Raw genomic sequence first — 24891 nt, 5'->3', positions numbered from 1 at the left:
GCTGAGGTTAAGAGCTTCCTGGGTTTAATGAATTTCACGGAAAGATTTATTTTACACAGGGCAGAGAAAACCGAGCGCCTTAGGGCACTAGCGAAATCTACCAATTTTTATTGAGGAAGAGAAAAAGAAGAAGAGTTTAACTTTTTAAAATTGGAGGCACTTAAATCAATTACCAAACTAGGTTACTTCGACCAAGAGGACAGAACAGAGCTTTTTGTAGACGCTTCACCTGTAGGACTTGGTGCAGTCCTTGTTCAATTTAATGAAAAAGGGAGCCCTCGTATAATTACTTGTGCTTCAAAATCATTAACGAATACGGAAATGAAATATCCTCAAACTCAAAAAGAAGCGTTAGCAATAGTTTGGGGGGTTGAAAGATTTTCTTACTATCTAATCAACAAATTGTTTACCATAAGAACAGATTCTGAGGCAAATGAATTCATATTCCGAGGCTCTCACCGTTGCGGAAAAAGATCCATTACGCGCGCGGAGACTTGGGCGTTGCGATTACTTCCATATAGGTTTGAGATAAAGAGAATACCAGGAGAATTGAATGTTGCTGATGCACTATCCAGGTTAATTAGTAAATCCCAGAGCGATGAAGCCTTCGATGAAGAAAACGAAAAGCATTTACTGTTTTCTTTGGATGCCGGTACTATGACCATTTCATGGGCAGAAATACAAAAGACTTCAGAAATAGATCAGGAGCTAGAGGAAGTTAGGCAATGCATTAATATAAAACAATGGCCGAAGCATCTCATCCGCTACGAATCAGAAGCAAAACATTTAAGAACGCTTGGTCCAATCGTTTTTAAAAAGATCAAGTAATTCTTCCTTCATCTCTTCGCAGCAGAGCCTTAGAAGCAGCTCACTGTGGTCATGTGGGAATCGGCGCCTTAAAACGAATTCTTCGAGATTTTTTTTGGTGGCCTAACATGACTAAAGATGCAACCGATTACGTTAATGCTTGGGAAACGTGCTTATTAATTTCAAGGAGAAATCTACCAATTCCACTTTCTAGTAGAGAGCTTCCAAATGGGCCATGGGAAATCTTACAAATAGATTTTTTGAGTTTACCAAAATGTGGGTCTGGAGAATTTCTTATTTGTGTAGATACATACTCTCGGTATCTGCACGTTACGGAAATGAAACACACAGACGCACGAAGCACAAATCAAGCGTTATGTAAATTTTTTTCAGTATGGGGCCTGCCCCTTATTATTCAGAGCGATAATGGACCACCGTTCCAGAGTTCAGAATTTAAAAACTATTGGGAAAAAAAAGGGGTAAAGGTTAGAAAATCTATCCCTTTAAGCGCGCAATCGAACGGTGCGGTGGAAAGGCAAAACCAGGGTATAATAAAAGCAGTGGCTGCGGCTAGGCAGGAAAACAAGCCTTGGAGAGTGGGTTTGGAGGAATTTGTCCATACCCACAATACTCGTAAACACCACTCTCGTTTAGGTGTGACTCCATTCGAGCTGCTCGTTGGCTGGCGCTATCGGGGTACATTTCCATGTCTTTGGGAAACAAAAGAGCCTCTAGATCGAGTAGCACTACGAGAAAGCGATGCCTTAGCCAAGCTACAAAGCAAGCAGTTCGCAGACAAACACCACGGGGCTAAAGAGAACGACATTGTAGTAGGAGACACGGTAGTGACAACGATTACGCAGAATAACAAAATAGACCCAACTTTCTCAAGCGAAAGGTTCAAAGTACTTGCAAGAGAAGGAGCAAAAGTAGTAATAATAAGCGAGAATGGAATTAAACTAAGTCGGAATGTAAAGGAAGTGAAACGTGCACCTGCTCAAAGCATAAGAGAACAGAGCGAGGCAGATGAAACAAATTCAAACGAGGAAGTAATAATGACAGCGCCTTACGAAGTAGAACATAACAAAAGACCAAAACGAGAGATACGAAAGCCTAATAGATATAAGGACGCCATTATATACCAGATAGAATAAATAAGAGTAGATTAGAGGGAAGATGTAGGGATTAGTACTAGGGATTAAATATAAGATAAAAACAAATATTAAGGAAAACTAAATCTGAGCGTCCGAAAGAATGAACGGTAGAGAAAGAAATTTATTAAAATGAGATTCGAATAATCCAGCGATATGGAAGTACAAGCTGCACAATAACGTTCAATTTAAAAACAAGGGAGCACCCGAAAAGCTGAGAGATGACAGAAGCGAAACCGGAGAGCAGGGCGAAAACATACGGCGACTGAGGAAGCAGAACGACGAAAAACTTCAGTCTTGTAATTGATCTCGAAGAGAGCTGTTGGCTGCGCAAGACGGATTGTAATAAACAATCGGAACGTAATAAAGAATCACAAAAATTTAGTGAAAATGAGCGGAATTCACCACAGGAACGAGAGGGAACATACAACGAGATGGACGAGAGTAAATCAGAAACAAGGTGTATATATTTAGAAGGTTGATTTTTATAGCTTTTTTTGGGCGCCATTGTGGGGGAGACCTGTCAATGTTTGTTTACAAGCTCGCATGGTTCGCCCAAAACAAGAAGAAACAAGCAGCCGATGAATAGTTTCGGTTCAGTTCATTTTTATTAACTTGTGATTTTATTTATCCATCATTCGACCTAATCGATCACATGAACGACGATTTTCCGTTGAAATAGGTTAAAATTTCGCCAGCTTATCACGTAGCCTGTGTTAAAACCGCTTTGCGGCTTGAGCTGCTGCAAGAGTTTCCGAAACTGCTCATGGTCTCGCACCTTCGTCTACTACAGCTACCTAGTTCGATTTGGCCACCGAACGTATCTGTTGACCCAACTTAAGGACCAGAACGATTTTCCAGCCACACAAAGCCATTATCCGCAAGTAGCTTCCGTGTTAATATTTCAGTTCATCAGTCGTTCTTTCTTCTCTTTTAGCTCTCCAACGGTTTCGTCTGTTTTGCTACAAATGAACTATATATTTCCCATCTCTAAAGGTTTTATGTAATTTCCTGGTTAAAGCTTAAGCATCCACCAATATTGTTATCGTCATTGCAGTTTTATTCTGCTAATGTATTTTTACCCGGTATTGATTGAAGACCAGTGGCGCTGCAGATTGGTATCCTACATTGTGATATTTCGGTTGGTGGTGTGAAAACAGTGATCTCCTTCCGGTGAGTGGTTTCTATCTCGCTTAAATCGACAGATAGTTCCTTTTATTTGTTCTTTCAAGTTTTTTCTTTACTTCTTTACAGATAAAAACGTGCAGTGAAAAAACGCTTTATTATACGCAGAAACACATTCTTTCTTGAGCGTAGAGTATATACAGATAATAAGAGGGATGTAATGGTATATCAGAACACAAACTCGATCGACCGAAAGCAATAGTCATAAACACACAAATGGTAGCCAAATAGTACAAAAAGAAGTAAACGGAAACTTCCGTTCAGGAAAGAATAATTGGAGATGATATAATTCTCAAAAGAAATCAATGCATTTGTGCTTATTCCGCGCACCCGATCGACGTGAGTTTAAATTTCCATTATATATTTTTATAACCCTTCATCACCCCCAAACAAAGACGAAACATATACTTACAGTATTTATATCTCAGAAGTGAAAGTAATGAATTGTAGACATAAACATTTGATTTTGGAATTCGATCTGATTCGAAAAAATAATTTATTTGTAGTATTGTTACCTTTCAATTTGAGTTCGTTCACAAAACAGGACAATACCTGTTTTTTTTTTTAATTTAATAAATCCTACGTTTGAAATCTAATGTATAGCTACAAGTTCAGCACTTTATGATTAACATGTATCATATCACAACAGTCAGACTAGAAAGGTAGTTTGTACTTATTTTGTTCGTTTTCGTTGCATATAGTTCATTATAAGAATCTTGCGGCGTTTTACTCCGCCTACAGCAATATCCAGTTTGATGAAATTTTACTTTTAATAGACTATATTTAAATGATAACTACCTCCGTACCCGTGTTATAATACCACAATCGAAAGCTACTTTGGAAGGTTAGCGAAATTCTACCAACACGTTGGAATAATATAAACCGTTCGGAGCCGATGACAGCGTTACAAATATTCTAAAATGAATAATACAGATCGACATCTTTACGTGTGACTTAGGTTAGTGTAATGTCTTTGGTGTGATATAGTTCAGTTAGTATAGTATGTTTCTCTGCACTCTGTATATATCTATACATATAGACTTTGACATTATTTCCGCCTGTGCTCTTCTTTCTTCTCTGCGAGGTCATGTTGGCTTATAAAGTCTTCACAGATTACTGTATGACACAACCAGATAGCCATTTCTTACTTGTATTGTAGTCATACACGTCCGGGCTTTTTTGGAGCCAGCGCGTGTATCGTATATACCTTCAGACCGGCTCTAAATTTTGTTATTATTTTTAGTGCTGTATTAAGTTGCACTTAATACTATATTTTGTCTATACTTAATACCAAAATATAAATGCCAACGGCATTACACTAACTTCGGTGATACGTTTTGAGGTCATACTATATCAAATAGTTTAGAAAGTTTGTAAAGATTCCAGCAGCTCCAGCCGGTTCCGATTACTCCACCAGCTAGGGACTACCACAGTATTTTAGCACAGGATCTTTTAAATTAATGAGTTTTGTAATCTATTAATAAAATATCACAGTTTGTTCCAATAAAGCTATCAAGAATGATGCCATTCAAAATAATAAGTTAACATAAATAATATCAAAAAACAGAACTAAGAAACAGTTAACAAAACTAAAATCAAAGTTACAAGAACAAAAATAAATTAATAAATATATAAAATGAGCAACAGTTTGCCATGCATACAACGACTAATTCACTATTCTTCTACATTTTTTAGCCGCTTGTCTTTCCATTGGTGTCTTTCTTTTTTTGTTCCTTCGAATTTCCGCTTTTTTTTATATTGAGTAATCTCATTCTCATGATTATTCTAAGTTTAGCAAATGTTTTTAGAATTTCTATTGGGAAATCAGGGAAATGTGTTTGGAGGAGGTCTGTAAATGTATTTACAATTCGTTTACTTTGAATCAGTTTTCCATCCTTGTGAGTTCTTTGAAAAATTTCCTCCATTTTCAATCCTTGGTCAAGGAAGCTAGCGGATGGCTTGTATAAACCTCCAGCCGATATGTGTTCAACATAAGACTGTGGTTGACTGTAGCAATGGTCCTCTGTCAAATTACACGTATATTGTCCTAAATATGAATATTTATCCCTAAATTTTCGACCAATATAGCCTATTATATATTCAAGGCCATCCTTCTCCTGTTCATTTAAAGTAAACAGTGAGTCAAAATTTGTTGCGCTAAACTCATCGTCTGCGTCTGTCGCATCAAAATCCGGAAGGGAAGGAACAATCTCAGCTTCATGAAATATGGTAGCTGATACGTAGTGTTCTTGACTAACGCATATTTCATTTAGCTGGTCTGTTTCATTTTCAAAATCAGCTGATGTGACAAATACATCAGGCTCAATTTTTTTTTTTTGTTGTTTTCATTATCTGTAACCGATTTCAATACGCTTGGCGATTTCCCCAGAATCATTAGACGTATTCTGTATATACAATTTAAAGGAGATGGATGGTCATACGTACCACCTTTTTGTCTCAACTGAGAAAAAAAGTTTTCTAACAGGTCTTGATTAAGCTGAAAAGATACGAACGAAAACGATAAAAACCATTATTTAAATTGGTTGGTGTAATTATTTAAATATGATTTTTATGATCTTACCTTATGCGTGGATAAATAGTTGATATCGTGCTTTGCTTTCATGTCGACCAACAGCATTTTTAAAGAATTAATCTGTGTTGGGTGCGTACGTGCAGGGTACTCACGCGCCCTCTCTGCGAGATGTTTTCTCTCGTCGGTTGATGGGCACGAGTGTCCTAGCGAGAGACTCGTCCCGATCCGCGATCCCGATTCTTACTCGTTACACGATCGGGATGCGAGCGGCAGTCGGGATACAGCTAGCAACGAATGTGGTGTGGTGTCAGTAACAAGGCGGAAATAAATTAAGTTTATTTATCTAATCTAATTTACGTTGTGTCGTAAACACTTATTCGGCCACATATCACACGGCAACGTAAAAGTGGCGACGAGAACAATTTACTTGAACGTGTGTTCAGTTTAACGTGTGCAAGTGTATCAAACATAGGACCACCGTGTCGCAAGCGTCGTAGGATGGAGCAAGCCGACGCAAACCAGATGGATATTTTTGCGGACGTTGACCCGCGTCGATTATCGCAAAATCGTGCCAGCGTACCAGGCGTGTCTATGCCAAATTTCGCGCATCGAGAAGGAGCATCAGTAGTACCGCCGATGATAATCCAGCCGCCATCGCAGCCTACGTCGACGCCATCGCAGCCTACGTCGACGCCATCGCTAAACAATGCGTCACCAGCCATCATTAGCAGCGCGGATAGTGCAACGATGCTGCAAATGACGAATTTGCTTCAACAGCAAATGACACAGCAGCAGCAGCTGCTTAAAGATTTTCTTCACGCGCGCATGCCGAGCCAATGCGCCCCACCCACCACCTTGCAGCCTGAACAAATAATTGATACTCTGTCTCACCACATTTCAGAGTTTCAATACAACAAGGAGACTGGTATAACCTTCAAAAGCTGGTTTTCACGCTATCTCGACCTGTTCCAGAAGGACGCGGCAAGGATCGACGACGCAGCCAAAGTGCGATTGTTGCTGCGCAAACTGGGACCATCCGAGCACGATCGCTACTTAAGCTTCATCATGCCGAGCCGCCCGCCGGATTTTTCACTCGAGCAGACTGTGGAAAAACTTACATGCCTGTTCGACACCCAAGAATCGCTGCTGAGCAAGCGGTTCAAATGCTTGCAGATCATGAAGACGCGGACCGAGGATCATCTCAGCTATGCGTGTCGGATTAACAAGGCGTGTGTCGAGTTCGAGCTGAAGAAGTTGAACGAGGAAGAGTTCAAGTGTTTGCTGTACGTGTGCGGGTTGAAAGACGAGATCGACGCAGACATCAGGACGCGACTGCTAGCCCGCATTGAGGATAAGGCCTGCGTGACCTTGCAACAGCTTTCTTCAGAGTGCTATCGGTTAATCAACCTGAAAAAGGATAGCGCAATGATCGAGGCACCGGTACCAGAGCGTGTTCTAGCAGTAAACACAAAAATGCATCGCGCACCACGTCAGTTCCAACCCAAGCGCGACAATCCTACTACCCCTTGTTGGTCGTGCGGAGGGCTGCATTGGAGCCGCGATTGCCCGTACAAGCAACACCGATGCACAACATGTTCCCGGACGGGCCACAAAGAAGGCTATTGCAACACCATAAGATCCCGTAAGCCCGGCAAACGCCCCTGGAAGCAGCGTAAAACACAATTAAGGATGGTGACAGTGAACGTCCAGAGTGTACAGCAACGGCGCAGATTCGTGTCACTTACGATGAATGGTACACCGGTTCGTATGCAGTTGGACACGGCTTCCGACATTACTGTGATAGATCACACAACGTGGAAGCTCATTGGCAGTCCCCAGTTAGCAGCACCATCCGTAATCGCTAGAACCGCCTCAGGTGCTAACCTATCCCTGGAAGGAGAGTTCCCGTGCACTGTCTAAGTGAATGGACAGGCAAAGCAAACCGTGATTCGCGTCTCTAAATCGCGTTTGTTACTTTTAGGTGCTGATGTTATCGAAGCGTTTGCTCTATGGTCGGTTCAGATGGACAGTTTTTGCTGCCACGTTACAGGTACGTCTACCACGCCGAAGCAATGGCAAGAACGGTTCCCAACAGTCTTTCAAGGAATAGGCCTATGTAAAAAGGCAGGGGTTACCTTGACGCTGAAAGACAACTGCCGTCCAGTCTTTCGTCCAAAAAGACCCGTTGCATACGCTATGCAAGAGCCTGTAAATCTAGAGCTTGATAGGCTAGAAAAGTTGGGTATAATAACACCTGTAAAGTTTTCTGAATGGGCAGCACCGGTAGTAGTGGTTAAGAAGGCAAACGGAAAAATTCGGCTATGTGGCGATTATTCCACTGGGTTGAACGAAGCGCTAAGACCACATGATTACCCGTTACCACTTCCAGAGGACATATTTTCAAGGCTGTCCAACTGCACCATGTTCAGCAAAATCGACTTAACGGACGCCTTTCTCCAAGTCGAAATCGATCCTCAATACAGACCGCTACTTACCATAAATACGCATAGAGGCTTGTACCACTACAACCGCCTACCGCCCGGCATCAAAGTTGCTCCTGCTGCCTTCCAGCAACTTATGGATACAATGCTCGCAGGGCTTAAGGGCGTATCAGGATATCTTGACGATATCATCGTAGGAGGAAGTAGCGAACACGAGCATGACACAAATTTGGCAGAAGTATTACACAGGCTTCAAGAATATGGATTTACGATACGAGCCGATAAATGTGCTTTTAAACAGCAGAAAATCACGTACCTTGGACACGTGATCGATAGCCACGGACTACGACCAGATCCGTCAAAAAATCGAGCTTATAAAGAAGCTCCCTGAACCGAAAGACATATCCGGTGTGAGATCATTTCTGGGAGCAATTAATTATTACGGGAAGTTCATCCCGAATATGAGGAAGCTGCGATATCCGTTAGACAATTTGCTTAAGGCAAATAATTCATTCTGCTGGACGCCAGAATGCAAAAAGTCGTTCGCAACGTTCAAGTCTCTCCTATCGTCCGACCTACTTCTAACGCACTATGATCCACGGCAGAAGATAATCGTTTCTGCAGACGCTTTGTCCATCGGCCTTGGCGCAACGATTAGCCACGTGTATCCTGGAGGTGCAATGCGCGTAATTCAACATGCTTCCCGCGCCCTCAGTGAAGCAGAGCGTCATTACAGCCAAATCGATCGCGAAGGCTTGGCTATCATCTTCGCTGTAAAAAAGTTTCATAAAATGATCTTCGGCAGGCGTTTTGTTCTTCAAACGGACCATCGACCTCTTCTTCATATTTTCGGCTCAAAGAAGGGTATCCCGACCGTCACCGCAAACCGTTTGCAGCGTTTCGCACTCACTCTTCTAGCGTATGATTTCAGCATAGAGTATGTACGCACCGATGACTTCGGAAACGCTGACTTGCTTTCGCGCTCGATCAACACACAAGCCAAACCTGAAGAAGACACCGTGATCGCATGCATAGAAACAGACATCAAAGCAATGGTGGTAAGTGCGCTTCATAACACTCCACTTCATTTTGCAGACCTTATCAGAGAAACACGGAAAGACCCCCTACTGCAAAAGCTCGTGCATTACATACGTGAAGGATGGCCCAGTAATGCAACCTACACAGGGGAATTGTCTCGTTTCTTCGCACGTAAGGATGCTTTATCAACCGTTGATGGTTGTATTTTGTTCGGGGAGAGGGTGGTGATTCCTCGAGTTCTACAACAGCAATGTCTGCAACAAATACACCACGGTCATCCTGGCATACAACGGATGAAAGCATTGGCCAGAAGCTACCTTTATTGGCCATCCTTGGACGCTGACATCACAGAATGGGTCAAAACATGTAACGCGTGCCAAGCAGTTGCACGATCACCCCCTCACTCAAGCCCCGTTCCTTGGCCAAAAGCTGCAGGTCCATGGCAGCGCATTCATGTGGACTATGCTGGTCCACTAGATGGAGATTTCTACCTCATCGTAGTAGATTCGTTCACGAAATGGCCTGAAGTATTTCGAACGAGCAGCACTACATCCGCAGCAACCATCGGCATCTTACGCGGAATATTCGCCCGGTTCGGTGTTCCAACCACTCTAGTATCTGATAACGGTACGCAGTTTACGAGCGAAGATTTTAAGTTTTTTTGCTTCCAGAACGGCATCGAGCACATAACGACGGCACCCTATCATCCGCAGTCTAACGGGCAGGCTGAAAGGTTCGTTGATACTTTCACAGCGGACCGTTAAGAAAATATCAGCCGATGGGAGAACGATGCAAGAGGCGCTGGATGCATTCCTACTGTCCTACCGAAGTACTCCGAGCTCCGTGTTAGAAGGGCTAAAATCACCAGCGGAGATAATGTTTGGCAGACCAATGCGTACAACCTTAGACCTATTACGTCCAACACTCGCAGGAGGGTTAACAGACAGTCCAGTAGCAGCTAAACGCAGGGAATTTCGCTCGTCCGACCTGGTATATGTTAAGTGTTATTCTCGCAACGGTTGGAGTTGGACAGCTGGGACCATTGTTAGCCGCATTGGAAACGTAATGTACACCGTTAGGACAGTCAATAGAAAGACCATAAGAAGCCACGTGAACCAGCTGCGCGAGCGCCGTGAACGTCATCATCATCGTCATCGTGAATCATCGGAGTCTGACGGTTTACCGCTAGATATTCTTTTGGATTCCTACCACCTTACTCCGCAACCGACGACATCAACAGCCGAACCATCATCAGCATCGCTACAGCATACTACATCTACACACACGAGCGTATCGTCTGCATCACACCCACAAACGTCAGCAGTCATCGATCCGCGTACGGCCTCAAACGCGGAACCGCTGCATCCAACGAATTTCCCAATTCCGGTACAAGCTCCAACCCGAGAACCACGTCGCTCTTCTAGGCATAGAAGACCGCCCAGTAGGTTCGACCCGTACAGGCGTTTTTAAAAGAGGGGAGATGTTGGGTGCGTACGTGCAGGGTACTCACGCGCCCTCTCTGCGAGATGTTTTCTCTCGTCGGTTGATGGGCACGAGTGTCCTAGCGAGAGACTCGTCCCGATCCGCGATCCCGATTCTTACTCGTTACACGATCGGGATGCGAGCGGCAGTCGGGATACAGCTAGCAACGAATGTGGTGTGGTGTCAGTAACAAGGCGGAAATAAATTAAGTTTATTTATCTAATCTAATTTACGTTGTGTCGTAAACACTTATTCGGCCACATATCACACGGCAACGTAAAAATCTGCATTAATATACTTTTTTGAAATACTTGCATTTTTTTTTTGCCTACAACTACCATGTTTGCGATAAAATTAAACATGTCATCTAAAGCTTTTAGTTGGTCTTCACTAGCAGTATACGATCTTTTGTAATGCAATTTGGCATTGGGATGGAATGAGTTGGATACACTGAACCATAAATCTACCATTTCTATAATGTCAGCTAACTCTTTTTCTTTTGGCATATATCGTCTTAATGATACAGCTGTAGTTCGAGACAACAGTTCTGCTGCTCTGCGTACATTTTGGCGTTCTTGACTAGATAGTTCCAAATGTCCTGTGTTTAATTTAAAAAGAGGAGTTATCTCCGCTCCTAATCTGCCTTCCACTAGATCGCGCAAAGGTTGTGCAGTGACAATTGTTTCGTTAAATACAAACCCATGATCAATAAACCAATTTCGCAATAATTTAAGCAAATGCGGCGCGTCTGGCGATACATAAATATTTTTTTTTGTAATTGGGTGCTCGAAGTATGGTTTAGTATAATCATGAGCACCGAGGTCTCTCCAACAACTAATATTGCTTGAGCAGTTATCACTCACAATTCCAGCAACGTTAATTTTCTTCTCATCCAATTTAATTATAATATTCATGAGAATTTCTTTCGTCATTTTTTTATCAAAACCAATATAGATTGGTTGCTTCCAATTCTTGAACAAGCCTCTGGCCATTACTACCTGTATATAATTATATGGGCCAATAACCTCATCTGCCGACGGATCGTATTCCATTACGTTTTTGATCTTCATCTCATCAAAACTAAGAATACACTCGGCATCCCTACTGCTCAAAGAACTAATAAAATTCCCCATGAAAACTAAAACGTCTTCTAGGATACCTTCACGCAACTTAAAGGTTCTGGCATATTTTTGCAAAGTGGAGGGTGATGGTAAATATATTTTTAAATCATCTTTTACGTAATCGTATGCCTTTTTTCCAAAATACAGTGAACCCTCTCTTATTTGAGAGGCGATGGGACTGTCGAATAAGAGGGATTTTCAAATTACAGAGGTTGAAAATGAATGAAAGGTCCATACAAGACAAGAAAGAGACAGAACATTTAGTATGCAGCCTTAACTGTTGCTATAGGAAACTGCGAACAGAATCGCTAATTTGAGCATACATCTTTCAATAACCATGGCAACCACCATACTCAAATAAGAGGGACACAGATTTCAGAGGTTTTCCAAATTAGAGGAACAAAAATGTACTGGAAATCAAGGGACTGTGCAAAATGTTCAAATAAGAGAGGTTTTTCAAATTGGAGAGGTGTCAAATAAGAGAGGGTTCACTGTACCTCAATGTCAGAGCACGGCTGACTTCCTCCTTTGTCCATCTAACACGCTTTTTCTCCCCTATTATCAAATCAACTTGATTTGAAGTTAGAGTAGATTTCAACATGTTCTTCATTTTGGGGATTAGATCGCTCGGTGGGATACTACTATTTTTAATTGAATTTAATTCCTTTTCTAGGTCCTGTACTTTTTTTTTTTAGCTGATAATTTTCAGAAGCAATGTGGCTCAATGTAGCTTTTAGCCTTTTGTTTGCCTCTCGCAGTTTTATATTTTCTTTTAAAAACGCTGTGCTGGTGTTTTGTGGTATGTTCGAAACATCACTTACCAATAAAGTGTCGGAAGTTGAAGGAACAAAATTTTCAGAAGAAACCTCTTCCCGATGCTCTATTTCAGATGATAATACAGAGTGTATTGATGGAATCGCTAAAAGCCAACAGAAACATAAAATGTTAGTTGTATCATCATTAGGAAAATAAGCTAATAAAAACATACCGTTAGGAAAAAGAGTTCTTCTAAGCACTTTACCTCCAACAATACCGCTCTCAGGCATTTGAAAATCGCTTTCTTGAAAGTGTACTGAGCAAATAACGTCCCTTTTCGAAGGTTCCCAATTTTCTTCCCGGTTACAAAACTGAACCCATGCATGTCGAAGAGGGTCATAGTTTGGAATAATGTGGAAAGAAATTTCCAATGCACGTTTCTTTACATTGCGTGGATTGTTACCACACAATGAAACGGAACACGGAACAGGCATGATAAAAATTGAAAAATTTTAAGTTCTTTTGAAATTAAATAAAACTACACTTAACGTAAATCTTAAAAGACTAAAAACCTAACTAACTTAATTGAAAATAACTGGAAAAAAGGCACAAAAATCCAAACAAATTATGAGCAAAAATTTAATTCAAAGAACTTTTGATGCGGTTCATAAAGAATCTACACATCTAAGCAAGTTATAGCTATTATCACTTATCCGAAAACCTAAGAACGATATAAAGCGATAATTCTATTCCACTATAACTAAAAAATAACCAACGAAAACACACTTCCTAGCAATTTCAATTCAAAGCCAACAGAGATCAAATAAACACCAGCCGAACTGCACGAAGGAACCAAAAGCTTTGAACGTAAATAATGCTCGCAACACCAACACCCACACCCCCTTCCTTGTTTTGTTCTTCCCCACCTCCTCCTACCCTGCGAGGACCATGGAAGAGAAGTGTCATGTTGAGAAATGTCAAATTGCTCTAAATAACTCAACCTTCTAAATATATACACCTTGATCAGAAACATCAGTATCAGAAAGTAATAAGCCACCAATAAAACATGCCTGAGACACTTGGCGGCGGAAGCTTAAAGAGTGAAGATTGAATAACTGCAATCGCGTTTCATAGGGAGGTAGTGAGGCAGCACCGAACAAACGACGAAAAGCAATCCTGGCAAAGAGGCGCTGAATGCTTTCAATTCTCGAACAGCCATCAATAGTAGGAGGATTCCAGATGATACTAGCATATTCAAGAAGAGGCCTTACCAGAGCACAATAAAGGTTTCTTAGGAAGTTTTGATCTCTAAAAATAGAGGTAAAACGTAAAATAAACCCAATCCACAGTGGTCTAAAGGCGGACTTTAGGGAAAAATATTTTTCTGTTTATTTCTATCCCTTTTATTTTTAACTTAAATTAGGATAGTTGTTTAGTATAAAATTGAAATTTCAAAGAATTTCATTGATTTGTTCAAAAGTTATGACGCTTTGAATCCGAAAGTCTTGGCTAATTGGCCGTTTTTAAGCCGCATCCACGGACATAATGTATTTGCTTAAAATTTCGTTTGTGTTCTACCTAGAAATTTAAATAATACATCGTTGGAAAGGTATTTTCTTCATCTTTAAGAATATGTTAATAGGCTTAAGCTACTGTGACGAATAAAAAAGTTACTACAAACTTTATATAACAAAGATGAAAAATATACAAATAAGTCAATATTATAGAGCGCCATTTTTTTTCCTGTAACTTCCTGTTGTTGCTACCCACATTGAATTAAAGTTTAACAGTTTATACAACTTCAGTGAAAAACTTTCGGTCCCGTTTTGTCCCCTCTAAGCACTGCAACAAATTAAAAGTTGATTGATTGAAATAATAAATGCAACAAACAGAGCTAAAGATACGACATTTTTCCGATTAACTACACTGTGGTTATTCTTGAGGTACAGTGGTCAATTTTCACAACCTAACAACATACCCTGCATGGGTTCAAACCCCGTACAGTTCGAGCTCCCTTCATCCTGCTTCACTACATGCAAACCTGGTCAATTTGTTATGGGCTCACAAATCAGTCAAAGACATTTTAGCCGTAACGTTGCTTACACAGGTATAGACTTACTACATCAAATAAGAAGAAGAAGAAGTTTCTTATTATTTTCAACCACCTACAATTGAATATTTTTGAGCTTGTATTTATAAATTTAGTTTCCCTTTTTTTCTTCTTCTTCTTCTTCTTTGGCTCAACAACCGATGTCGGCCAAGGCCTGCCTGTACCCACTTGTGGGCTTGGCTTTCAGTGACTAATTGATTCCCCCCATAGCAGGATAGTCAGTCCTACGTATGGCGGCACGGTCTATTTGGGGATTGAACCCATAACGGGCATGTTATGTTGTTAAGTCGTACGAGTTGACGACTGTACTACAAGACCGGCCAAATATCCCTTTTTTCCCTTTTTTCTTCTTCTTCTTCTTTGGCTCAACAACCGTTGTCGGTCAAGGCCTGCCTTTACCTCTTGTGGGTTTGGCTTTCAGTGACTATTTGATTTCCCCCCATAGCAGGATAGTCAATCCTACGTATGGCGGCACGGTCTATTTGGGGCTTGAACCCATGATGGGCATGTTGTTAAGTCGTACGAGTTGACGACTGTACTACGAGACCGGCCTCCCTTTTTTCTTACTGTTTTTAAATAACCAACAAACTAAAATAAAAGTGATAACATTTATATATTTTTTCTCCTGTTTGAGCAACAGCAAACACTATCTGTTGCTTACTATAAGTATTGTATTGCAAATAATCATACGAAGGGTTTGTTAATCTCTAAATCTATCCTGGGTTTACTAGTCTGAACAATAACTGTCTCTATGTTTATTACAATATTTTCCTCAAATAAACAACTCAGCACCAGGATATATTATTATTATATTATATTAGTTATATAAGTTCACTTTCTTTGCAGAATCGTGTGCAAAGAAAAATGAGCGACAACTATCCAGAGGAAGTCAAACTTTTCTTTTAGTTTGAGCAATTAAATTCAAATGAAAATGTACCTCCTCTTGAGGAGTCCTTTGAGAATATTATGGACACTTCAGACAAGTTGAATGAGCCACTCATACAGGATATGAGTTAAAAGTTATATGTTATAAGTTGGTGGACAATAAATCTTATTAGGAATCGACTTTGTTTTAATTTAGAACAAGGTATATAAAATAAATTACACTTTTAATAATTTAATATTAAAGTAATGTCTTGTAATTGATAATAAATGTAATTATAAACTACATAATAAAATGTAATTTTATATGAAGTATACGATGAAATTGACTACCCTTGTTATATTTTATCTACAATTTTTAAATTTAAATCAAGTGTTTCAATATGTTTCATATCAAAATAGTATGTTCAATATTTTTTAATCAATTGATTTCATTTGAAAATCGACGATTGAATATAAAGAATGAATTAATTACTTATTTTATAAATATTTTTTTAATTTGAAATTTATGTCATTGCTAATAAATAGTTGTAGGCACGGGCAACAGGAAACATTAAAATAATAATAATTAAAAATGTTTACCTGTACTCAAATTAAAACTACATGATCAAGATTACTATTTAAGTTTATTTTTTTACTAGGGTTATACTGAAGCTTAAAAAAGATTGACTAGTGGCGCCATCTGGATGTCCAATATAATTCAAAATTCTTTGTAATTGTATTAGATGTGAAACTAAAGTCAATCGATACTGAAATAGGCCAAACACTGACAGTAAATAGCAATGTCCGCCGATTGCTCTGAAGCAAACCACTGTGCAAGGGTTCGATTAGCTTTTAGTAGAACCTCATCAAGCTGCAGTTTAAAGTTAAGACGACTGTCAAGTATAATACCAAGGTCACGGATGGACATAACACGAGAGAGGGACGAGTTAGATAGAGTATAGTTGAAAAAAATAGGAGAAAGAGAGTGAGAGAAAGAAATAATAGAACATTTTTCAGGGCACAGGCGAAGTAAATTGGATGAACACCAATGAACAAAAGCTTTAAGGTAATGCTGAAGTCTCAAACAATCAGAAGAAGAAGACACAAGTAAAAAGATTTTGATATCATCCGCATAAAGGAGATGACCATCAGGAGGCAAAACATTACAAACATCATTGATGGACAAAGAAAACCGAAGAGGACTTAGCACACAACCCTGAGGGACACCTGACGTACAAAAAAACTCCTCAGATAAGTACGACCCAGTTTTAACCCTGCAAGATCGATTACTTAGGTATGAGGATAGCCAGCTGGCATAATATTGTTAGCAGAATCGCAATGAAATAACGCAGCACACTTGAGGGGTAGAGTTGAGAACGCAGAGAGAGATTTTATTCAACATAGCAACTTACTCTACATTAACATTATATTCATGCCAGGTAGCATCACGCCTGACAGTGGTAAACCATTATTCCACAAATATAACGATTATGAAAAATTAAGTTGAGATTAGTTAATCTTTATCTAGACCGGTTGGCCATAAAAAAAATATTATTAAATATTATTAGATCCTCAAGTAGATCCTAATTTTTGCTTGCCCTAACGGAACAATAGCTAATAGTTTGTTAAATATAAAAATAAAAATAGTTTGTTAAGTCGAAAATGTTTATGCTAGCTTGTAGAACACCATATAGTGTGAAAAACGCGATTCTGTAATAGAAAATTAATTAAATCATAATTATATCATTATTTTTTTTCTTAAATTTATTTTGTGGATTTTTCGATTGTTCGAATCTATTATATACGTTGGATGATTTTCCTTAACTACCACTGTCTTATAACGACTGTCACGCTTATTCATAGTTTTATTTTTTTCATACGCAAATTGATTCGGTTCATAATCTTGGTACTTGTCATCTTTAATCTTTTCATTTTTTTCTTCAAATATTTTTATAATTTTTCTCTCAAGTTTTTCTTTTGATATTGTTCTATCTCTAAATGAAAGTTCTTCTGATTGATCTCCAATATATACTTTTCTGAGAGTTTCTTTTTTTTTAAAGAATGAATAGTATTATTATACTTATACACGGCTTGTTGTATTAAGGTAATTAAGCTCATGTCTGGATTCAAACCTTTTGTACATCTTGCGATTTCTCTGATCGTGGAGTGACAACGTTCCACTTGTCCATTTGAGTCTGATCTATTCACTGGTGTCTTAAAAATTGATACACCTAAATTTAGTATGGACTGCTCTATGACGTTCGATACAAATGTACATTCGTTATCAAATATAATTTGTCTAGGCAAATTCCAATCGTATAATAATTGTAGCAGTACTTCCTTAACGTCTGCTATGGATTTTGATTTAATTGGTTTTAATTTCAAATATTTCGAAATTTTGTCCATTGACGAGATGAATAAAAAATTTGCATTATACGCAAATATATCAACATGAACAATTTCTCCTTGATATTTTGGGATTGGTGTTTTAACTGGTATGTACTCAGGGGGTCTTCTTTCGTATTTTTCTACTTTGCAAGTTTCGCAGTTTTTAACATATTGTTCTATCTTGTTTCTCATGGAAGGGAAATAGAATTTTTTTTATAGCTTGTAATGAATTTTCCTTAGCGTTTCTATGGGCAAAGTTATGTATTTTACGAATTTCTTCTATCTGTTGTTCTTGATCACAAATGTCTTGAACTTGAGTTTGTGAAAATTTTGCTTTCATGGTTGATATATTGAATAGAGTTTTAAAAGTTTCTTGAATGATCCCCATGGTTGGCTCATCAGTGAATATGCCATTTATTATACCAGGTATCATGAATATCTTAAGTTTGTCTTTTATAAAATCGATTGAAAATTGTGGTTCTATGAAAGTGTGCCTTTTAAACTTAGGAAAGGGGTTTACAAACTCGTAGGAACTAATAGTACCTTTTTGAAAAATTAATTGGTTTCGGAAAACATTAATTGGAGCTTCGGTAGAAGGGATAAAAGAAAGATCATCTTCTTCGGCAGAGTGTTGTGTAGGAGTTAGTGAGTTAATTTGTATGCGTGAAAGAGCATCAGCTACCACGTTGGTTTTTCCAGATTTGTAACTTAGCTCATAGTTATGTTCTTCTATGAATGCTTTCCATCGCTTTAATTTTGCATTGTTATTTTTTGGTGACATTGCATATGTTAAAGGTTGGTGATCTGTTAATATTATTATTTTTGCACCGTAAATGTAATTACGTAGAGAATGTAAAGCCCAAACTATAGCAAGCATTTCTTTTTCGTTTGTAGCATAATTCTCTTCTGTTTTTGATAGTGTTCTAGATATGAATGTTATTGGTTTTTCAACACCATTAACGTTCTGGGAAAGAAAAGCTCCGATTGCTTTGTCAGAAGCGTGGGTAGTTAAAATAAAATCATGATCAAAATCAAGTTATGCTAAAACATCATCGGATGATAAAACTTCCTTAAGAGTTTTGAAAGCGCGTTTGGCATCATCATCTAATTTTATCGGAAAATTTTTAGATTGATTTTTTGTAATTTTGCAGTGGCCTTGGCCATCTTCCCCTCTTAAAAGTTTTGTTAAAGATTTTGCTAAAGCTGCATAATTTTTAACAAATCTTCTGTAATATCCAGACAGTCAAAAATGATCTAAGTTCTCGAATAGTTTGAGGTTCGGGGTATTTTAAGATACTTTCTATCTTTTTCTCATTTGGTTTCAAGCCATATTCTGAAACAATGAATCCTAAGAATTCAACTTCTGTTCTTAAAAACTCTGATTTGTCTGGCTGCATTTTAAAATTGGCTTCTCGTAATGTATTCAAAACAATTTCCAAGTTTTTCAGATGTTCGTCGAATGTTTTTCCAAAGACTATTATATCGTCTATGTATACGTGACAAATTTTTCCAATATGTTCTCTAAGAACATCGTCCATGACTCTCTGAAAAATCGAAGGTGCATTTTTCAGACCGAAAGGTAATCTTAAAAATTCGTATTTTCCATTATTGATGGAACAGGCGGTTTTTTCGATATCTTTTTCTGCTAAACGAATCTGGTGAAATCCCGATGCTAGATCGAGTGTTGTAAAATATTTATTATTTCCTAGATTGGCAAGTACTGTTGAAGTATCGGGAATGGGATATCTATCGCTTTTAGTTTTCAGGTTTATTTTTCTGTAATCGATCACAAGTCGATTTTTTTTTTTCGTTAGATGCGTCAACCTTTTTGGGAACTATCCACACAGGTGAATTATATGGTGACCTAGATGGTCGAATTATACCATTATTTAATAATTTTTTTATCTGTGTTTCCACTTCCTGTTTGAGGGTCTACTTTGTTGTAAAGGGCAACTTTTCGTCGGGTGGCTGGAATAAATCTTGAAACTTGTTAAGAAATAAATGTAATTTTTCTTTTTCTTGGTGGTTAATTTGTTTAATTTGTTCATTACTCGTTCAATGGATAACAATGGATCCGTGTGAATGTTCTTAAGTCTAATATTAGATTAAAATAAGTAGAAACATTAACTTAATAATTCGTTTCTAAGGCAGTTTTTAAAGGATTGCACTGAGGTTCCAAAATCAAACAAATGACGAACTTCGTTAAACACCCTAAACATGGAGTTGAGGGGGTCTCTAGATCCATATCCAGTTCGACTACGGTTCAGGGCAAGTAACGGACGAGAGCGAAGCTGAACAGCAGGCGCGTAAAAGTTTAACTGCTGGAGTAGGGAAGGACAGTCGATGTTACTTTGCAGTAAACCAGCCACAAATAGTTGTTGTGCGGTACGGCGTCGGATGTGGAGCGGTTGCAGTCCAAGGAGCAGAAGTCGCGTTTCATAAGGTGGTAACTGACTGCCAGGTGGCCAAGGTAACAAGCGTGTTGCGTATCGGGATAAGCAACGCTGTATCGATTCCATTCTCTCAGAAAGTCTTTGGGTTGAGGGCTTCCAGACAACACAGGCGTATTCGAGTACCGGGCGGATAATACCGCATTATAACGCTTTGATGCAGACTGGGTCTTTGAAATCTCTTGTTATCCGAAACAACATGCCAAGAAATTGATTACCTCGGGTAATCACCTCCTCTGTTTGCTGGTCAATTGACAGCTTTGAATCAAGTATGACTCCGAGATCCTTCATAGCATTAGTGCGTTCTATTGGTAAACCGTTAACTGTGTAGCTGGTGTTCTTAATTTCTCGTGCTCGTGTGAATGAAATGACTCGGCATTTTTCAATGCAGAGGCTCAGGCGGTTTCGATTGCACCATTGGTGAAAATCGAGAAGGTATTGTTGTAGCTCGGAGTGGTCTGTGTCATTTTTTATCGTCATGTAGATTTTAATGTCATCTGCATACATTAAATGATTCGCTGCTGGTACTACATACGATAGGTCGTTGATGAACAGTACGAACAGTAGTGGACCCAGGTTGCTACCTTGTGGCACACCAGATGATGCGATGAAAGACCTTGAATGGCACCGTGAGAAAGATACAGCATACGATCGATTGACAAGGTACGATTCTAACCAGCATATTAAATTTCGCCGAAGTCCCAACTTATTCATCTTGGCTAAAAGGATGTTGTGATCGATGCTATCAAAAGCAGCCTTTAAATCCATATAAACTGCATCTGTTTGAATCCTGCTATCCATGTTACGGAGACATTGTGATGTAAAGTCAACAAGGTTAGTAATCGTCGACCGCTTTGGAACGAAACCGTGTTGTTGAGGGCTAATATAGTGATATGAAGCCGTGAGTAAACTTGTTTGGATCACTTTCTCAAAAACTTTGGCTCCAGCACTGAGTGATGTTATGCCTCTATAGTTGGCTGCATCTTCCTTGTCACCTTTTTTAAATATGGGGACAATCCATGAACTCTTCCAAATAGAGGGGAATTCTCCTTGTTGCAGTGAAAAATTAAAATTTTTGGTGAAGATCGGCGCAATGGACTCACAGCATCGGCTGAGAATGATGGCAGGAATACCATCTGGGCCAGGACTAGCTTTGGGCTTGACTGCTTTGAGCACATTTAGAACAGATTCTTGCGATATATTAGTTAAATTAAGGTCGATGACATCATTAGGAGTATTAATTAAAGCGTTGGTGATAATATTGTGGTCAGTAGTTGAGATTGTGTATGCCTCCTCGAATCTACACGCAAATATATCACAAATATCTGAAGCAGTTGAACCAGCTCGGTCATTGTGGTAAATCGATTTAGGTGTCACATTTGTACTATTGTGTTTCTTACGAAAACTCCAGAGAGCTTTGGGCCTTTTGATGAAATTCTTCTCCAACCGAGACAAGTAGCCACCGTAGCGTATTTTATTGTAACTACGGTACAAGCGAGTTGTTTCATTTAATATGCTTTTGTTAACAAGTGATCGGTACTTCGTATATTTTTTTAATGCAGCTTCCTTAGCTCTTTTAAGTTTTTTTAGGTGGCGGTCAGACCAAGCAGGGCCGCTCTTTGGTATGATAATTGGTACACAAGAATCAAACGAGGATAAAAGAAAGCGTATAAATATCGATAAAGCTTCATCAACAGAATTAAACTGGCTAATTCTGAACTGGCTATTAAAATTAGTTATGAGCTCATCAAGCCGAGTAAAATTGGTTTTATAAAAATTCATCCTAGGTCTACTTGCTTGAGTCAGTGTAGGATTAGGCATTGTGCTTGGAATTTGAACCGTTAAATCGATGGCTGGATGGTACAGGTCAGGAGAGACTAGTGGTGTTGGGCAGGGGTGCAAATCGATGCAGTAAGTTGCGGCAATAAAATTTGCGAATACTAAGTCGAGCTGCCGGTTAAGCGAGTTTTTGATACAGCTTATTTGATAAAGATCGCTAGCGTTCATTTCATCCAAAAACCGGGATCTGACCGATAATGATGAATTTGCCACATAGTGCGCGAACGATGATGAGTGACCAAATGTTTGTTGTGATAGTGACCACGATACTGCCGAAAAATTAAAATCTCCAAACAAAAATATTAGATCATTAGTTTTTGCATGGTTTACTATTGCACTTACACTATCAATGACAGATGTAAGAGTATCTGTGTCGTTAGCTCGATTAGGAGGAATGTAAACAGTCCCGATGAATATCGTGCAAGATGATAGGCGAACGGTAACCCACACTTGCTCAAGTGAGATACGAGGTAGAGTGAGTTCACGGGTGTTCAATAAGGATGAGCATGCGATCAGTGCGCCACCACCACGAGTATGCATACTATTAGACAAGCTACGATCACATCTATACACCGAATAGCCCGGGTCAAACAGTAGCGATGATGGAATTGAATTGTCAAGGTTTCGGTGAGTATTATTATCTGATATTTAGCGTTGTGTTCAATCCGAATTCTGTGAGTTTGGTACGTAGTCCTCTAACATTTTGGTAGTGAAAATGTACATCACATGGTTTCAAAGCAGTGTCAGTCGGTTTGGCATGTGAAATGTTTTTAATATCGCGAACTGAAAACATTTTCAAGTGAGTTGCTGTGTTAGTGCGTGCGTGGTCATTACATGAAGTGTTAGTGTGCGAATAGCGACTGGCTGATGCTTCTTGTGTGCGTAAGCTTCATGAGCTGTGTTCGTGATGAACGTCATTGTTTTGAGCCGTACGTGCAGCTGGGATAGGTGAATGCTCCATATCGTGCACTATTGGTTGTACATTACTAGGTGATGAACTATTTGGCTTTTCATTGATGGTTTGCTCTGCCGGTTTCGGAATATTATCGATAGGCACTGCATTGATGCTTTGAAGTGGGGTTTCATGTGCATTCATCGGTGTGAGACAAGCCAAAGGATGGGATGAGGCTGGACGGTTATCACGTAGTATAAATTCACGTACACGTAGATTAGAAGGTCAAACCGAGGACGATAACGCAGTTTCACGAAGGTGAGCCGGGATGCGAACCTTAAACGACATCGGTCTAGCCAAAGTGGTGTCGAAATTTTTGCCCATCAAGCTAAATGCAATGACGTCGGTTGTGGCCAGCCGTCGTTTCACAGATTCCACGACTTGTTCACAGGAAGTGCCAGGAGCAATGTTAGCTAAATGAAGCCACATTTTGGGTACAAAGCGGTTTTAAACGGTTGGAAGGTTTGGAGAATCGTTATCCGTGCCATAAATAGCAATTGGCTGGCGAGAAGTGATGTTATTTGTGATGTTAATATTGTTGTGCTCAGCAAGTGACGGTACGGCTATGTTATTGTTGATATTGTTATTATTGATGTTTGTTGTTCTTTTGGCGACAAGCGAGATAGCAGGTGAAGTGTTTGTAGCACTAACCAACTCGGAGAATAATCTCTTCGCTGGTAAAACTCTGCGCAATTTGGCAGGAGGGCGACCTCTCAGTGGTGTTCTCTTCTGCGATTCATTAAGCTGCGATAGACCAGTACGAATTTCTTTTGCTAGAGGTTCAAGTGCAGATTTGAGACTATTGGCGACGGCATCCATTGTTGTTTGTATGCTCGACTGGGCCAAAGCTTGTTTGATGTATTTAGTGCGAGGATTAATAATCACATTGTTGCACGCTAGGCAGCACCAGTGGAGTTGTTGGTATTCGTTGGTTAGCTTCAGTGCATTCTCAGGAATGCGCGAACAGCGGATGTGGAAAGGTGAGTTGCAAATATAACAGCTAATGAGGTCTTCGGTGATCTCGGTTGCGCAAGAGTTGCAAGTATGCTCCATTTTGAAAAGGAATTCACAGGTCGATGCCTTGACCGGTTAATAGACGCACTACGCGGGTGATGCGACCGACGAGCAATTGAAGAAGAACTAGCACAATTGCTAAAAGTATGTATAATACGTTGTGGGCAAGCTCACTACACAACTTTTTTACTTAGAGAAAACTGATTGTTTGTTAAAATAACCGAAATACGGAAAATAAATCACGGAGCTATACGTAAACACGTCTGACTATGCCAATTTGACAGCTGATCAATGATGTGTGTGATCAAAGATGTGTGTCTCTTATTTCGATTCTGTTAACTTCATTAATAAATTCATGCTTCACCCTTCTTACGGGGCTGGTTGCTTCGCCTCCTCTGACGGGGTTGGTTTCTGTTGCTCGGGCCTCCGGTGAATTTTTCCTTCTCGGTGTGTCGGCGTTGTCCCTTTCCTCCGGCAACGAGTTATTGGCTGCTACCGGCTACTGAGGTGCTCATACACACGGCTGCAATCTGCGATCGGGAGATGTTCTAAGCACGGTGTGATTACGCTCTTTCGCGATCACTACTCGTCACTTGACTTTCACTTCACTAGAGGTCCCTATTCGGGCGCCAGTTAATCTTTATCTAGACCGGTTGGCCATAAAAAAGATTTTTATTTTACACTAACAGGATTACTCCTGACTAAAGCTAAACTATGAACTACATCTGGCTGATTCTAGACTTCGACTTCGACTGCCTAA

At 39.6% G+C, this 24891-nt stretch overlaps 1 protein-coding gene across 1 annotated transcript; it reads left to right on the top strand.

Annotated features, from left to right (window-relative positions):
* The first annotated feature begins 6174 nt into the window (after positions 1 to 6174).
* On the top strand, positions 6175 to 24891 carry LOC120908786 (uncharacterized protein K02A2.6-like). Its single transcript, XM_040320147.1, is given in 4 exon segments — positions 6175 to 7552; positions 7658 to 8472; positions 8474 to 8803; positions 24871 to 24891. Coding segments are annotated over 4 exon segments (2544 nt in total).

Source organism: Anopheles arabiensis, chromosome 2 (genome assembly GCF_016920715.1).
Source record: "Anopheles arabiensis isolate DONGOLA chromosome 2, AaraD3, whole genome shotgun sequence".
In the NCBI taxonomy this organism is placed as follows: domain Eukaryota; kingdom Metazoa; phylum Arthropoda; class Insecta; order Diptera; family Culicidae; genus Anopheles; species Anopheles arabiensis.
Note: the sequence above shows the minus strand (reverse complement) of the source record. Positions and strands in the feature narration are given on the sequence as shown.